The 18,187-nt window shown below is 48.9% G+C and overlaps 1 protein-coding gene across 1 annotated transcript in view; it reads right to left on the reverse strand.

Moving 5' to 3' along the window:
• The window catches only part of LOC106573613 (A disintegrin and metalloproteinase with thrombospondin motifs 20), a 149,722-nt gene that overhangs the window by 82,518 nt on the left and 49,017 nt on the right, over positions 1 to 18,187 (reverse strand). The window contains exon 9 of the mRNA XM_014148814.3: positions 2,424 to 2,570. Coding sequence (XP_014004289.2) covers positions 2,424 to 2,570 — 147 coding nt within the window. The remainder of the gene's footprint in view (positions 1 to 2,423; positions 2,571 to 18,187) is intronic.

Raw genomic sequence — 18,187 nt, forward strand, 5'->3', positions numbered from 1 at the left:
GTGGAATGAGTTTGTCTAACATTGGGAAGAGACAAATGATGAAAGCTACGATGAGGTCAGTCAGTTTGTCAGGGCAATGAGAAGAAGAGAGAGGGAGAGATGCCCCATATTGAACCTATAAGGTAGTGGTCTGTTTGTCTGTCAGAGTCCAGAAGAAGGAGAAGAGATGATGCCCCATATTGAAGCATCTTTCACCAGGTTGTCATCGTCTAATGAGAAACCCTATGGGCCTATGATTAAAAACAGGATGGATATGGGGAAAAAAGCAGCAATTATTTTATTAGGCATGCAGTTTTTTGGGCAAAACAGAGGAGCCCGAGACAGGTGATGCAACTCCCCTCTGGCACCAACAGAGGTTCTACACCTGGCAACCATTGGGAGGCTTCTTTAAAGTGAGTTTATTTAAAAAATAACTTACAGTTATCTCTCAGTGTTTGTCATAAGAAGCTACTCCGTAATGAGTTCCATAAAGGCAGACTGTGTTTCCCATGAGATGGTAGCTGCTATGAGGTTGCTCATATATCAGATTTTATGACCGACGCAGGGTATTGAATGATACAGCACATCCCTGTTGCACAGTTGTAATAAACTAAATGCAAACAGCACTGTAGTGATTCCCCTTTTCATAGGGAGATATACTGCAACCATTACCATCCTAACATAGCAAATAACTAAAAAATAAGTAGTTATAAAAAGTTTATTTTCACAGATATTGCATCTTGAATTAATTGAGGACATAAAGATATCTTTTTTTACCAAAACGTAAGAAAAAAGTTTTTAAATGTAACTGTTTAGGATAGTAAGACATCTGATGTTTGTGTGGTTAGGATAATTCCCAACGTGGGCGCCTGGCATCGGAATGTAAAATTATAGGCTTTGCCGGTACTAATGATTATGTAGTATCAACACAAGTGTACACAACAATTAGTGGGTGGCAACACAGAGAGATTTGCAAATTATCTTTATATAGGTTTAGTGGCTTAAACCGGCTGGCAGACTGCCAGGAGCAGAATGAATGGTGTCTATATCACGGCCTACACATAATAACACCAAGAACACCAAAGACACTTTTCACTCAGCTCTCAGGTGTGCAGCCAATGGGAGTTCACCATATTACACAGACACAGAAATGAGAACGAAAGGGGTTGGCTCCAGAAGAGGGGTTGAGAGTTAGTGTGTCCCTCTATATTTAAGTTGACAGGAGAGTGTTGTGCATTAGAGTGCTCTCAAAGAACAATTGGTAGTCAAAACAGTGATGTACTTGACCAGGTAAGCTAATTGGAAAGTGGAGGTGCCGTTTGGATGAATACTCCTTATTGTTGAAGTCATGTAGACTTCGAAAGCAGTGGGCCTCGCTCTCAGCGGGCTGCCTTTCCGACCTCTGAGACTCCTTCACACTGAACCCTACGCTCCTGTCCACAGCCACACAGAACTGTTTATAAATATTGCCACTGTTAAACAAATCAGCCATCCTCTTCATGCAGCGTGGAACGTTTCGCTCACAGCCATTGACATTTACCTTCCGCTCACTCATCGAGTAACTGAACACTCAGCTTTTCTAACACAGCTGACATATAGGCAGAAATATTCTGCAGTAAAAAATGAATAGGAGTATTCTTTTTCTTGTGTTTCTAATTTTCCAACCCAACCACTCAAAGCTGGATGGATTCATCCGCTGGTAGGAAACTATGCCGCATAGCAGCGGGACAGGCGTGTAACCTTACAGACTCGATAGGAGGCGTTCGCCCGGGAGATGCAACTCATCAACAAGGAGGCCTTTTGTGGCTGCTCACAATCAACAAAGCAGGAGGAGAGATCAAAGGGTCATGTCCAGAGAAAATCTAATTATAACTGACATTTCCCATCTTAAAAGGAAGCCCTTCAGAAGAGGTTGGTGGCCACCGCTTGGCTTTGGAGCCCGCTGAATGAGCCGCTGCCCCGCGTTACCGTTTTTGCGGAGAAAGCACGCCACTGACTAAATGACTGTTTGTCCAGCATCTCGAGAGCTGGTTCTGCCTGAGTGCAGAGACAGAGGAGGAGCAGGGGAGGATCAATCGCTCAGGTCACCCTAGGAAGACCCCTGCTTCAAACAGGAAATACTGTCTCACCCCAGGGAATAACACAGTGGAGACAGTTTACACTGGCCTGCTCTACATTCTCCCTTTTGGAGAAGGTAGCAGAGTTTGCTTACCAGATTATGTTCCAAGAATACAAACACTTTTTGCTTGTGTTATTTATTTGTCTTGCATTTTCTATAAAAAGGAAAATATTAGAATGTTTTATTACAGTGATTCATGTATCTCTAAAAAATGATATATTTATTTGCATAACAATCTGTATGTTTGTGAAAATGTGTACAATAGGACAATTACAGTGTCCGGAACAGTGTTCTTACATTACAAAAAAAGGGACGAGGTACCTACTCCAGAAACTCAGTGATGTACTTGCGGCTGCACTTGGACCAGGACCAGGGACTGGTGTCGTAGTTGAGGGTGGGCGCCATGACGTGATACTGGTGCTTTATGCCTGCCTCCCTGCATTTGGGGTTGTCATCATGGGGCATGTTGAACCTGGAGAACACACACACAGAGAGCGATGATGAAAAAGGGGTGATGGCTGCTCAATGGATCAGAAAGCCTAGTGGTTAGAGCGTTGGGCCAGTAACCGAAAGGTTGCTGGTTCGAATAATTGATCTGACAAGGGGATGTGTTGTGATCTGATCTGTTGATGTGTCCTTGAGCAAGGCACTTAACTCTAACTTGCTCCAGGGGCACCGTACTACTAGGCTGACCCTGTAAAACACCACATTTTACTGCACCTATCCGGTGTATGTGACAACTAAACATCGTTTTTTTTAAGCAATGGTCTTCATTGAACATGATCTGGCACTACGATGTAGAGATGTGGGCCTATGAAGCGTTACATCTCAATTCATTCTAGCAGCTAAATAGTGAATAGTCTAATAAAGCTGCTCATCTTTTTGATGTAGGGCTGTGGCGCTCATGACATTTTGTCAGACAGTTATTGTCATGCAAAAGACTACCGGTCTCATGGTAATTGACTGTTAATTAACATAAACATGTTTAGCATCTTCAGGCTTCCACACATACAAGCCGCTGATGGGCGCCTTTGGAACATCTACATTTAAAAGTCTAATAAACCAATTTAATACACACCATAACAATAAATCTGTTATTTATTTGAATCAGGTCTAAAGAAACATGATACGAAGAATATGTATTTCCAATTAACAGAATATGAGTTGGCCTACTGTATGTTTTCTGGCTATGCTCCATGCAATAGGCTGTAGCAGAGCTGGGCGGGCCTATACGCTCACTACGCAAGGGCCCCGCCTCCCCCTCGTGTCAAAGCGGGTGTCAATGTTTACAATTGGATGAGAAGATGAAGCGGAACTATCCTTCTGGTCACGAAAAGAGAAAAAAAAACACCATGTGAGTAAATTGCGGGAACAGCAATTAGGTAAACTTGTGTTCTCTCCTCTCCAAGTTTGATGTCAGAAAATAACAGTAACGTTAAGCTGATGTGCTAGCTTGCAGTACATCTCTCTCTAGGCTATCTTTCTTGCTAACCTAACTTGGCAGTGCATCTCCTGGTCTGTCTGTGTCTTGCTTGCTTGCTAGCCACTTCCAGGGCTGTGTTCTGTGACTTTGTGCCTGTCAAAAGTGAGAGTGAAATACAACTATTTATTATGTTTTATAAACGGCAACGGTGTTTATAAACTGCAGCTCGGAAAAGATAACCACGTCGCACGTGACCATGTTGTGGCAGACGGCAGGGAGAGGTGAGGGGGGTGGTACTTGAGGAGAGATATCTTGGAGGTAGCTGACTATACCCCCAAGCTTTATATGGACTTCCTGCCCCAACGAGGCAAGACTGGGATTCATTAAACCAGGGATTGCTTGGGGATAAAGGAGGAAGCAGCCTGCACAACAGGGCAGAGAAGGAGCGAACCAAGCAAGGTATGAGGAGCCAGAGCTGCGAGAGCCAGAGCTGCGAGAGCCAGAGCTACGAGAGCCAGAGCTACTCCCCCCTTGTGTACCAGACTGGGTGAGGACCCGAGTTTGAGGATTACCCCTGGGAAACGGAACGGACAACGAGAACGGCTTGTGGACTGTGGGGTGATTGGTGCATTTCCCCCTCTTCCACAGTGTATGAAAATCCCTAATAAACTTCCCCTTGCATTCTATTTGTGCTACTGGTGCCTGTTTTGTTATTGAACTTGGTGACGTGGAAACCCCACACCCTTGATCCTGCTACAATGTGTTCACATGCGCATGCACGAAATGCAACTCGCACTTTCCAGCAGCAAACTCTGTGGGAACCAGTCCAGACAATATGTGGGCGTGATGGCACTCCTCACAGGCGCACATCATTTTAAAACAAGACAATGATTATCTAGTCTCTCAGTCACGGTTTAGTTACAACTCTGGACTAATGCAAGATGGAAAGCAATGGATTGACATTGACTATTGATTTATATATTGCATTTAAAATGTTGATTAGCCTGGTATACGGATGCACATCTCTCAAGTATTCAGCCAAGCCATAGTATAAATAGTATTTTATATTTGAAAATATATAAAAGGAAATCTGGGGGAGCCAGTTTGAATGGGCCTAATGCAGCTGATAAAATTAATAATAGTAATGTTATCTATAATTTACAGTTTGTCAGTAGAGGAGATGCTGGATCGTCAGCCAGTACAAGCACAGACTCAGTTGAGCCACATCCAGCCTCAGCCAGTACTAACACAGACCCAGTACAGCCGGCTTCAGCAAGTACTAACAGACGCAGTACTGGCAGCTTCAGCAAGTACTAACACAGACCCAGTACAGCTGGCTACAGAAAATACTAACACAGACCCAGGTGAAGTACAGGCAGCCTCAGCCAATACTAGCACAACCAGAGGTGTACAGCCAGCATCAGATACAAGCAGCTCAGACCCTAATAGAACAGTTGCTGCTCTACCAAATGACCCAGCAGATTGGCCCCAAGTCTTAACAGACTTTATGAGGACTGAGTTAGTACGCAGAGGTCCATTCAAACCAGGACTGGATTTTTCTTACCCTAAAGACAAGTCTAGAAGAGGTTTCCATTCAGGCTTATTACAGAGACAGCTGTCAAATGGGGAAAAGATTTTCCAGGAGCTGGCTTTCATACTCAATTTAAAACAACGTTGCATATTGTTTTCGCTGTAAGCTCTTTTCTACAAAAGACTACAAAATAATAAAGGAAGGTGTGAATGACTGGTCAAATATCAACACCATTCTGAAACACCATGAGGGTAGTCCTGAACACACAAACAATATGATTAAGTGGAGAGAACTTGATCTGCGCCTAAGTCTTGACCAGATACAAATGACAATTTTGGAGGCTGAAAGAAAGAGATGGCGGGATGTCCTTACACGTTTAATAAGTATCACCCAGTCTCTGGCTGAAAGAAACCTAGCATTCAGGGATTCATCAGACAAACTCTTCCAACCAAATAATGGAAACTTCCTAAAACAGGTTGAATTACTGGCAAAATTTTACCCCGTTATGGAAATTAATCCCAGCAAAAGTAAAGATGGAGAGACACATGCTCATTACGTTGGGAAACGCGCACAGAATGAGCTGATACAGATTGTGAGTGACAAGATTCTGGAAGCAACAGTGACTGAAGTAAGAGACTCAAAGTACTTCTACATTATCTTGGACTGTACACCTGACAGTCACCAGGAACAAATGTCCATTATTCTGAAAAGTGTGGCTTTAAAGAGAAAGCCAGAGATCAAGGAGCACTTCCTCGGCTTTGTGAATGTTGAGGTTAAAACAGGCTTGAATCTGTCCACTGTCATCTTAGATTTTTCTATTGTGTTACTGACTGTACGTTTGTTTATTCCATGTGTAACTCTGTGTTGTTGTTTTTGTCGCACTGCCTTGCTTTATCTTGGCCAGGTCGCAGTTGTAAATGAGAACTGAAATGGCCTACCTGGTTAAATAAAGGTGACATATATATTTTTTTAAATAAGATGAACGAGCTGAAGATTGCATTTGAAGATTGCAGAGGGCAAGCTTATGATAATGGGGCCAACATGAAGGGCAAGCACCAAGGAGTACAAGCCAGACCGCTCAAAAAAATCCCAGAGCCGTGTTCGTCCCATGTGGAGCACATACTCTAAACCTTGTCATTGCAGATGCTGCCAAATCTTCAAAAGATGCAGTTGGGTTTTTTGGGAATGTGCAAAAGCTCTTCACCTTATTTTCAGCTGGCACACAAAGATGGAGTGTTTTGAGAAACACGTGAACATAACCGTGAAGTCATGGAGTGACACAAGATGGGAGAGTAAGCTCCAAAGTGTTCATGCAATCAGGTATCAGGCTTCTGAGAGTTCGGGAGGCATTACTAGAAGCCAGACAGACGATCAACAATCCTGTGGTCAAAATGGAGGCACAAGCACTTGCAGAGGAAGTTGGATCCTACCGCTTCTTGATTTGCTGTATCGTATGGTCTGAGATACTGACAATGACAAACAAGGTGAACAAGCTCCTCCAATCCGCCTCAGTACAGTTGGATATTGCAGTGAATTTAATCTCAAATGCAAAGGCCTTCCTCACTATATACCGGGAAACTGGATTCTCTGAGGCCCAGACAACAGCCAAAAGCATTTGTGAAGAAATGAATGTGGAGGCTGTTCTGAAAGAGAAGAGACTGAGAAACAGCAAGAGGCATTTCAGCTATGAGGCTCCTGATGAACCAGTGACTGATGCACTGAAAAACCGTGAAGTCAACTACTTCAACATTGTGGTTGACTCTGCTGTGACATCCATGGATGAGATATTTGAAATACTCAACCAGGTGAAAACCAAATATGGAGTGCTGCTGAACTTCAACACTGCCTCTCAGATGTCCAGTGAATATGTAAAGGCTCACGTTCATGGAAGTTTGAAAACACTCTGACCTTCAGAAATGACTGTGACATCAGTGGAATGGACCTGACACACGAGATTCAGAATTTACCTGATCTGCCATCAGATAAGATGACTGCCTTTGAGCTGCTTTCCTTTCTTTGTGAGAAAAACCTGGAGGAACTAACCTTTGGATAGCCCTAAGAAAGGCAGTCACCCTACCAGTAACAGTAGCATCGGCAGAGAGGAGCTTTCAAAATGAAAGCTCATCAAAAGCTACCTGAGGTCTTCCATGTCACAGGAACGTTTGAGTGGTCTGGCCATCATGAGCATTAATCATGACGTGGGGAAACACGTCCTATGATGACATCATTGATGATTTTTCCTCAAAAAAGTGCAGAAGAAGAATATTTTGATGTTAAGATTTTAATTCAAACATTCAAATGTTTACACACTTAGTAACATTTAAGATTTTATGACAGAAGTGCATTTGTGTAAATGACTGCTTAACTAACTATGTGACATACTTTCTCAATTTCTTCCAGACAGTCCAGATAGACTGGTGCCCATGCTGATGCTGAAAATGCCCAGGCTGTAGAGAGAACCAAAGTTAATCACACAGCTGGATAGGTTTTATTTGACTATTTTGAGACATAAAGCTGCAGCCATAGCCTATAGGCTTATGTTTACATTGTATAGACAAAACTTATCACACAGCTGTATAGATTTTATTTTACTATTTTGAGACATATAGCTGCAGCCATAGCCTATAGGCTTATGTTTACATTGTATAGACAAAGCTAATTGTATAATATTGTGAGGACTGGACAAATTACCAGGCAGCAGGGCCAAAGCTCAGGGTTATATTTTATTTTCTACATTTTATATTTTCTACAATTTCTTATTTATATTAATGTTAATATTCACTTATCTTAAGATTCTATAGAAACTATTCTATTCAATAAATACTGATCTGCATAGGTCTACTTATTCTTAGACCGACAGATGGAGCAAACTGTTTTAAAGGAGGGAGGATTGTAGTGGGAGCACTGAGGTGTCAGGTGTGACTGTGTGGCAATGGTAAATGGTTTACATGGCTCACGGGTCAGGTAGGAGGGCCTCTTAGTAGAACTTTCAATAGGGCTCCAGGAAGGTCAGGACCGGATCTGGGCTGTAGGCTTGTTCATTTATCTGACAAGATATGCTTATAAGTCATGTGCCATTAGTATATATTATATCATTTTATAGTAAGAAGAAAATAATTGAACTTAGCTGAATAAAGTAGAAAGGATATTTTGCCCATTCCGTAGCGAGTGCGCATATGAAGTGACTATGTTGAGCGTAAATGTGATCATTTGAAACAGGTCCTATACGCTAGATTTAGAGTTATTTGGTAATGTTAGTTGTGAATGATACAAACCTTAGAATGTCAAAAAATCATAACATTTATGGGCTGCATGATGCAGCTATAGACTATTGATGATTTGAGAAAGTCGCAAAAAAAGCTTGCGCTCTATTCTTTGCCTCAGGCTGCACAGCTGTTCTCTCTTCATGTCACGACTTCCACCGAAGTCGGTTCCTCTCCTTGTTCAGGCAGCGTTTGGCAGTCGGGGTCACCGGTCTTCTAGCCATCGTCGATCCACTTTTCATTTTCCACCTGGTTCTCATTTTCTTCATTAAGTGTTGTGTATTTAACCTCTGTTCCCCCCACGTCTTTGTGTGGTGCGCGTCGGGTTTTGTACCCATGTTGGTTATTTCTTTATGCCGTTGGTTTTGAAATGAAACTGCTCCGGCTATTACCTAGTTCTGCTCTCCTGCGTCTGACTTCACTGCCACCAGTTACGCACCCCTTACAGAATTCCACACCTGCACCATGGAGTCAGCAGGAGCAGATACCCCGGTTATAGGAGTCGAGGAGTGCGTCAGAGAATAAGCGGCGATGCTACAACATCTCGGCGTCGCGATGGACCGCGTCGTCCAGACCATGGACCGCTGGGAGAGACAGGGAGTCCCTCCAGCGCCTCCACCAGCACAACAGGGGTTCTCCCACTACTCGTCCCTCCTGTACCTGGTCCCAGTGGAATGTATGATGGGACGGCGGCACGGTGCCAGGGTTTCCTGCAACAGCTGGACCTATACCTGGGCACCGTTTACCCGGCTCCCTCGGGAAGGGAGAGGGTGTCCGCCCTCGTCTCGTGCCTCTTAGGGAGAGCTCTGGAGTGGGCTAACGCCATGTGGGGAGAAGGAGATGCGGCGTTGGATGACTTCACGGAGTTCACCCGCCGCTTCCGGGCGGTCTTCGACCACCCGCCCGAGGGTAGAGCGGCGGGTGAACGTCTTTTCCACCTAAGGCAGGGGACGAGGAGCGCCCAGGAGTTTGCCCTGGAATTTTGGACCCTGGCCGCAGGAGCGGGATGGAATGACAGGGCCCTTATTGAACACTACCGTTGCAGCCTGCGCGAGGATGTCCGTCGGGAGTTGGCCTGCAAGGATACCATCCTCACCTTCGACCAGCTGGTGGACCTGTCCATTCGGTTGGATAACCTGCTGGTCACCCGCGGATGTCCAGAGAGGGCTCTGTCGATTCCCTCTCCCAGCACCACCGCTCCGGTGCCTATGGAGTTGGGAGGTGCAGCACTCAGGGAGGCTGGAGGAGGGGCTTTCACGTGTACCATCTGTGGCCGCAGAGGTCACACTGCTGGTCGGTGCCGGGTTGGTTCCTCTAGGGGTCGAGGCAGCAGGCAGGGCACTCTGGCGTCGCCCCAGATGAGCATGCACCACTCTCATCCAGAGCCCTCTGTTGTACACCTGTTTGTGCATGTTTACTTTCCTGAGATTTCCCCGTATTCCCAGCATAAGGCGCTCGTCGATTCAGGCGCGGCTGGGAATTTTATCGACAGAGCATTCGCCCATAGGTTAAGGATCCCTATTGTTCGAGTGGTTAGGCCTTTCCCAGTTCACGCTCTGGACAGTCGACCATTAGGGTTCGGGTTAATTAGGGAAGCTACCATGCCCCTGGGCATGGTGACGCAGGGGGGTCATGAGGAGAGAATCAGTCTCTTCCTCATTGACTCTCCTGCGTTTCCTGTGGTACTAGGCCTTCCCTGGTTAGCTCGTCATGACCCCAACATTTCATGGCAACAGAGGGCTCTCACGGGGTGGTCACGAGTGTGCTCAGAGAGGTGTTTAGGGGTTTACGTTGGTGCTACTACGGTGGAAAGTCCAGACCAGGTCTTCACCGTGTGCATTTCCCCCCGAATATGCCGATTTGGCTCTCGCCTTCTCCAAAAAGAAGGCGACTCAATTACCACCTCATCGACGGGGGGATTATGCGATAAATCTCCTGGTAGACGTAGCACTTCCCAGGAGTCACATGTATCGCCTGTCACAGGCGGAGACGGCGGCTATGGAAACATATGTCTACGATTCCCTGCATCAGGGGTACATTCGGTCCTCCACTTCACCCGCCTCCTCAAGTTTCTTTTTTGTGAAGAAGGAGGGAGGTCTGCGCCCATGTATTGACTACCGAGGCCTAAATCAGATCACGGTGAGGTACAGTTACCCGCTACCTCTTATCGCCACGGCGATTAAGTCAATGCACGGGGCGCGCTTCTTCACCAAACTAGATCTCAGGAGCGCTTACAACCTGGTGCGTATCAGGGAGGGAAACGAGTGGAAGACGGCGTTCAGTACGACCTCAGGGCATTATGAGTACCTCGTCATGCCGTACGGGTTGATGAATGCTCCATCAGTCTTCCAAGTCTTTGTAGACAGGATTTTCAGGGACCTGCACGGGCAGGGTGTAGTGGTGTATATTGATGACATTCTGATTCCGCTACATGCACCGAGCATGTGTCCCTGCTGCGCAGGGTGCTTGGTCGACTGTTGGAGCATGACCTGTACGTCAAGGCTGAGAAATGCCTGTTCTTCCAACAGTCCGTCTCCTTCCTAGGGTACCGCATTTCCACCTCATGGGTGGAGATGGAGAGTGACCGCATTTCAGCCGTGCGTAATTGGCCGACTCCCACCATGGTAAAGGAGGTGCAGCGGTTTGCCAATTACTACCGGAGGTTTATCTGGGGTTTTGGTCAGGTAGCGGCTCCCATTACCTTACTGCTGAAGGGGGGACCGGCCTTCCCTGTAGCTCAGTTGGTAGAGCATGGTGTTTGCAATGCCAGGGTTGTGGGTTCGATTCCCACGGGGGGGGGCAGCACAGACCAAAAAATAATTATGAAATGTATGCATTCACTACTGTAAGTCGCTCTGGATAAGAGCGTCTGCTAAATGACTAAAATGTTCTAAAATGTTCTACGTTTGCAGTGGTCGGCTGAGGCGGACAGAGCTTTTGGTCTGAGGGCTCTGTTTACCTTTGCTCCCGTGCTGGCCCATCCAGATCCCTCTTTGGCGTTCATAGTGGAGGTGGACGCGTCCGAGGCTGGGATAGGAGCCGTGCTCTCTCAGCGCTTGGGTATGCCACCGAAGCTCCGCCCCTGTGCCTTCTTCTCGAGGAAGCTCAGCCCGGCGGAGCGAAACTATGACGTGGGGGACCGGGAGCTGTTGGCTGTCGTCAAGGCTCTGAAGGCGTGGAGACATTGGCTTGAGGGGGCTCAACACCCTTTTCTCATCTGGACTGACCACCGCAATCTGGAGTACATCCGGGCAGCGAGGAGACTGAACCCTCGCCAGGCAAGGTGGGCCATGTTTTTCACCCGTTTTGTTATCACACTTTCTTAAAGACCAGGTTCCCAGAACGTGAAGGCAGACGCACTGTCCCGGCTGTATGATCTAGAGGAGCGGCCCATGGATCCCACCCCCATACTCCCGGCCTCCTGCCTGGTGGCACCAGTAGTGTGGTAGCTGGACGTGGACATTGAGCAGGCGTTACGTGCAGAGCCCGCTCCCCTCCAGTTGTCCGTCTGTACGTTCCGTCTGCTGTCCGTGATCGGCTGATCTATTGGGCCCACACGTCACCTTCCTCTGGTCATCCAGGCATCGGTCGGACGGTGCGCTGTCTGAGTGGGAAGTACTGGTGGCCCACTTTGGCCAAGGACGTGAGGGTTTATGTTTCCTCTTGCTCGGTGTGCGCTCAGTGTAAAGCTCCTAGGCACCTGCCCAGAGGTAAGCTACACCCCTTACCTGTTCCACAACGGCCATGGTCACACCTGTCGATCGATTCCCTGACCGATCTCCCCCTTCACAGGGAAACACCACGATCCTGGTCGTTGTGGATCGTTTCATCTAAGTCCTGTCATCTCCTTCCTCTGCCCGTTTTCCCTACGGCCCTACAGGCTGCGGAGGCCTTGTTTATGCAGTCTTCCGGCACTACGGGGTGCCTGAGGATATAGTGTCTGATCGGGGTCCCCAGTTCACTTCGAGGGTCTGGAACGTCTGGGGGTCTCAATCAGCCTTACCTCGGGTTTTCACCCCAGAACGTAACGGGCAGGTGGAGAGAGTAAACCAGGATGTGGGTAGGTTTCTGAGGTCTTATTGTCAGGACCGGCCGGGGTAGTGGGCGGCGTTTGTGCCCTGGGCAGAGATGGCCCAGAACTTGCTCCGCCACTCCTCCACTAACCTCTCCCTCTTCCAGTGCGTACTGGGGTATCAGCCGGTTCTGGCTCCTTGGCATCAGAGTCAGACCGAGGCTCCTGCGGTGGACGACTGGTTCCGGCGCGCGGAGGAGACATGGAACGCCGCTCATGTTCACCTTCAGTGCGCCGTGCTGCGCCAGAAAGCCAGCGCAGACCGTCACCGCAGTGAGGCCCCGGTGTTCGCACCAGGGGACTGGGTCTGGCTCTCGACCCGAAACCTGCCCCTCCGCTTGCCCTGCCGGAAGCTGGGTCCGCGGTTTGTGGGGCCAATTAAAGTCCCGAGGAGACTGAACGAGGTAAGTTACAGCTTCCCCCCGATTATTGTATTAACCCCTCGTTCCATGTGTCTCTCCTCAGGCCGGTGGTGGCTGGCCCGCTCCAGGAGTCTGAGGTGCGGGAGGTTCCTCCGCTCGATCCATACTGGATTTGAGGTGTCGGGCGAGGGGCCTTCAGTACCTCGTGGACTGGGAGGGGTACGGTCCGGAGGAGAGATGCTGGGTTCCGGTGGAGGACGTGTTGGACCCTTCAATGCTGCGGGAGTTCCACCGTCTCCGTCCGGATTGTCCTGCAGCTCGCCCTCCGGGTCGTCCTCGAGGCCGGTGTCGGCGCTTCCGAGTTACAGCTTCCCCCCGATTGTAAGTGCACATGTTTACTGGTGCGCGTCGGGTTTTGTACCCATGTTGGTTATTTCTTTATGCCGTTGGTTTTGAAATTAAACTGCTCCGCTATTACCTAGTTCTGCTCTCTTGCGTCTGACTTCACTGCCACCAGTTACGCACCCCTTACACATCAAGTGATCATATTTTCACCCATCAATTTAATCTTGTCTTCCTGCCGGTCCGTTTTTCAATAATGCCTGGTAGGCTACTTCGGTTTTTTGCTAGGCTGTGCTTAATATAAGCAGCTGAGAAATAAATACACAAACACTTATTTCACTCCACGCATTAACCACTGTTTGAGGAGCATGCTCTCGCTGCATAACAGGTGATATTCTGCCCAAACTCTGTATGCCATGGGCTCTCCAAACCTGTTCCTGCAGCTACCCAGTGCTTCATTTGGGAAACCAAGTGAAATCTGTTTGGGAACATCGATAGTAACATGTTTCGCAATGAAACATATTTTACTAAACTGTTGACAGCCCAGCCCCTCTGCACCCTGAAGAAAGGAATACAGGAGAGAGGAGGAGATGGAAACGCATGGTGGTGAGATATTCTGTATAGCTAAAGGTAATGTGCCACCCAATTAATAATGACAATTTAAAAAAAATCCCTATTACTAGGCTCAAAAAATGTTAAAATACTTTTAATTATAGTCTACCGGTAAGCCGCCCATGCACAATCAATGAACCAACAGCATCGCCTAGGGCTATACGTTCTTTCCCAGACTCATGGATATACATTTTGGAGCGAAGCATAAGCTAACCAGTCCATCCAGTATGCATAATAATACAGTCCACACTCAAAGGCCATTACTTGAAATTGTTTAATTTTGGAGTATAGGTTAGACCAATTAAAGTATGTACCAAAGACATCTTAAATATTTTTTAAAATGTTTTTCTGCCATGCATTATATTCGGTAGGCTATGTATTATATAAGGCGCAATCATAATTTTAATTCAGCTATTTTTTCGGGCTTGGGCTGATAAACCTATGCATATCCATAAGCTGTAATATGCTGTCACGTCCTGACCAGTAGAGGGTGTAGTTGGGTCAGGACGTGGCAGAAGGGAGTGTGTGTTTTTTATTGTTTCATTGATTTTGGCCGTGTGACTTCCAATCAAGCACAGCTGTAGAGGGTTGTGGTTGATTGGGAGTCACACATAAGGAGCATGTTTTTCCTTTGGGTTTTGTGGGTAATTGTTTCTTGTTTAGTGTGTTTGCACCTGACAAGACTGTTGGCTGTCAGTTTCCTTGTTTTGTTTGTTATAGTGTTCTTTGTAATTAAATTGAAAGATGAATACTAACTCCGCTGCATTTTGGTCCATTCCTGAAGACAGCCCTTACAGAATTACCCACCAAACAAGGACCAAGCAGCGGAAGAGGAAGGAGCAGCGACAGGAGAGAAAAAGGGAGGAATGGACATGGGAGGACGTCCTGGATGGCAAGGGAGCCTACACCTGGGAAGAGATCCTGGCCGGAAGGGATCGCCTCCCATGGGAACAGGTGGAGGCACTCAGGAGAGTGGAGGCAGCTGGACAGAGGAACCATCGGGAACGTTACGCTGGAACACGGTTGGCTAGGAAACCCGAGAGGCAGCCCCAAGATTTTTTTTGGGGGGGGCACACGGGTAGCTTGGCCAGGCCAGGGAAGAGCCGTAAGCCAGCTACCCGTGACTACAGGGAGGTGCAATTGAGGTGGAGGGCGCCATGTTACGCTGTGGTACGCACCATCTCGCCGATACGGACGCACAGCCCAGTTCGCCCAGTACCAGCGCCCCGCAGGTGCCAGGGCAAGGGGAGCATCGAGCTGGAAGGGGTGATGCCAACCCTACAATCAAGACCGCCAGCGCGCCATTTCAGTCCGGTGTTTCCCGCCAGACGCACTAGCATGGAGGTGCGTGTCTCCGTGCTGGCACGTCCTATACCAGCCCCGCGCATCAGGAGTCTAGTGTGTCAACCCAGCCTCGCCAGTCAACAGTCGCCAGAGCTGCCCGCCAGTCAACAGTCGCCAGAGCTGCCCGCCAGTCAACAGTCGCCAGAGCTGCCCGCCAGTCAACAGTCGTCAGAGCTGCCCGCCAGTCAACAGTCGTCAGTGCTGCCCGCCAGTCAACAGTCGTCAGAGCTGCCCGCCAGTCAACAGTCGTCAGAGCTGCCCGCCAGTCAACAGTCGTCAGAGCTGCCCGCCAGTCAACAGTCGTCAGAGCTGCCCGCCAGTCAACAGTCGCCAGAGAGGTCAGACTGCGCTGAACTGCCGGAGAGGCCAGACTGCGCTGAACTGCCGGAGTGGCCAGACTGCGCTGAACTGCCAGAGTGGCCAGACTGCCCTGAACTGCCAGAGTGGCCAGACTGCCCTGAACTGCCAGAGTGGCCAGACTGCCCTGAACTGCCAGAGTGGCCAGACTGCCCTGAACTGCCAGAGTGGCCAGACTGCCCTGAACTGCCAGAGTGGCCAGACTGCCCTGAACTGCCAGAGGTGCCCGCCTGCCCGGATCTGCCAGGGTGCCCTGCCTGCCCTCCGGCCCAGCCCGAGGGGCCCTCCTGTCCTCCGGCCCAGCCCGAGGGGCCCTCCTGCTCTCCGGCCCAGCCCGAGGGGCCCTCCGGCCCAGCCCGAGGGGCCCTCCTGCTCTCCGGCCCAGCCCGAGGGGCCCTCCTGCCCTCCGGCCCAGCCCGAGGGGCCCTCCTGTCCTCCGGCCCAGCCCGAGTGGCTCTCCAGTCCTCCAGCCCAGCCCGAGTGGTCTGTCTGCCAGGGTCAGCCCGAGTGGCCCGTCTGCCCGGCGCAGCTATCGGCGCCACCAAAGTGGGCGACACCGAAGGTGGAGCGAGGACCACGTCCTGCACCTGAGCCACCTCCAGGATAGGTGGGTTGGGGAGGGAGGGTGTAGCACAGTGCCGTCGGTGACGGCAGCCACCCTCCCTTCCCTCCCTTATTGTTTAGGGGTTATTTTTTGTTGGGGTATTGGGGATTTTCTTGTGTGTTCTTTTTTTAGGTGCATCCCGGGGTCTGCACCTTGAGGGGGGGGTACTGTCACGTCCTGACCAGTAGAGGGTGTAGTTGGGTCAGGACGTGGCAGAAGGGAGTGTGTGTTTTTTATTGTTTCATTGATTTTGGCCGTGTGACTTCCAATCAAGCACAGCTGTAGAGGGTTGTGGTTGATTGGGAGTCACACATAAGGAGCATGTTTTTCCTTTGGGTTTTGTGGGTAATTGTTTCTTGTTTAGTGTGTTTGCACCTGACAAGACTGTTGGCTGTCAGTTTCCTTGTTTTGTTTGTTATAGTGTTCTTTGTAATTAAATTGAAAGATGAATACTAACTCCGCTGCATTTTGGTCCATTCCTGAAGACAGCCCTTACAGAATTACCCACCAAACAAGGACCAAGCAGCGGAAGAGGAAGGAGCAGCGACAGGAGAGAAAAAGGGAGGAATGGACATGGGAGGACGTCCTGGATGGCAAGGGAGCCTACACCTGGGAAGAGATCCTGGCCGGAAGGGATCGCCTCCCATGGGAACAGGTGGAGGCACTCAGGAGAGTGGAGGCAGCTGGACAGAGGAACCATCGGGAACGTTACGCTGGAACACGGTTGACTAGGAAACCCGAGAGGCAGCCCCAAGATTTTTTGGGGGGGGGGCACACGGGTAGCTTGGCCAGGCCAGGGAAGAGCTGTAAGCCAGCTACCCGTGACTACAGGGAGGTGCAATTGAGGTGGAGGGCGCCATGTTACGCTGTGGTACGCACCATCTCGCCGATACGGACGCACAGCCCAGTTCGCCCAGTACCAGCGCCCCGCAGGTGCCAGGGCAAGGGGAGCATCGAGCCGGAAGGGGTGATGCCAACCCTACAATCAAGACCGCCAGCGCGCCATTTCGGTCCGGTGTTTCCCGCCAGACGCACTAGCATGGAGGTGCGTGTCTCCGGGCTGGCACGTCCTATACCAGCCCCGCGCATCAGGAGTCTAGTGTGTCAACCCAGCCTCGCCAGTCAACAGTCGCCAGAGCTGCCCGCCAGTCAACAGTCGCCAGAGCTGCCCGCCAGTCAACAGTCGCCAGAGCTGCCCGCCAGTCAACAGTCGCCAGAGCTGCCCGCCAGTCAACAGTCGTCAGTGCTGCCCGCCAGTCAACAGTCGTCAGAGCTGCCCGCCAGTCAACAGTCGTCAGAGCTGCCCGCCAGTCAACAGTCGCCAGAGAGGTCAGACTGCGCTGAACTGCCACTTTTACATGTTATTCAATCATTGCACCCACACTGCTCACGAGCATCTACATGGCCAGGTGCTAAAATAGAAATTGGTTCTATTTGTGATGCTCAAAACACTGCAAGTCCTGCCTCTCCAATCTCCTCATTGGTTTTTAGGAGCATATACCCACGTGCCATCTCATCATTGGTTTATAGGAGCATATACCCATGTGCCATCTCCTCATTGGTTTATAGTAGCATATACCCACGTGCCATCTCCTCATTGATTTTTAGGAGCATATACCCACGTGAGTGATTGAAAGATGAACTGAGGTCCAGACTCTAGTCAGTTGTGGTAATGTACCTAAAGTTGGTTGCCAACCACCATATGAAGTCCAAAATAAGAAGAAGCCTGAAGGAAGGAGGAGAGATTCCTAGAAACAAATTTGGTTTACCGTTTTATCTGTGGATTAATTGGCGGAGTAGAGGACCTTGTGCATTTCAGGTAAAATAACAACCCAATGTTTATATCCCAGCACAAATCTAGATAAATGTTTAATGCTTTTCAACCTGTCCCCAAATGAATATAATTGGTTCAGAGTTTGTTTTGATATTTCAACCTGCGTGTCCTGATCGCGTCTGGTTTGGGTGGACAAAACAAACGTGCGGTCTGGTCAGCATGTTAGGCTTTGAAACAACATCCACAATGACCATGTCCTACACTCAGTTTCAACCTGCTGTTGAACTTCTTTCTTCAAAATTGATCAATCGCAGTGAGGTGAGTTTTAAAAGCACATACTGTTTTTCTAAGTGTTTGATGTGATTTTCAAATTCAGTTGTATTGACATCAGAGTGGTTAGAGGGA

This window comes from Salmo salar, chromosome 16, assembly GCF_965601325.2.
Source record: "Salmo salar chromosome 16, fSalSal1, whole genome shotgun sequence".
Taxonomy (NCBI): domain Eukaryota; kingdom Metazoa; phylum Chordata; class Actinopteri; order Salmoniformes; family Salmonidae; genus Salmo; species Salmo salar.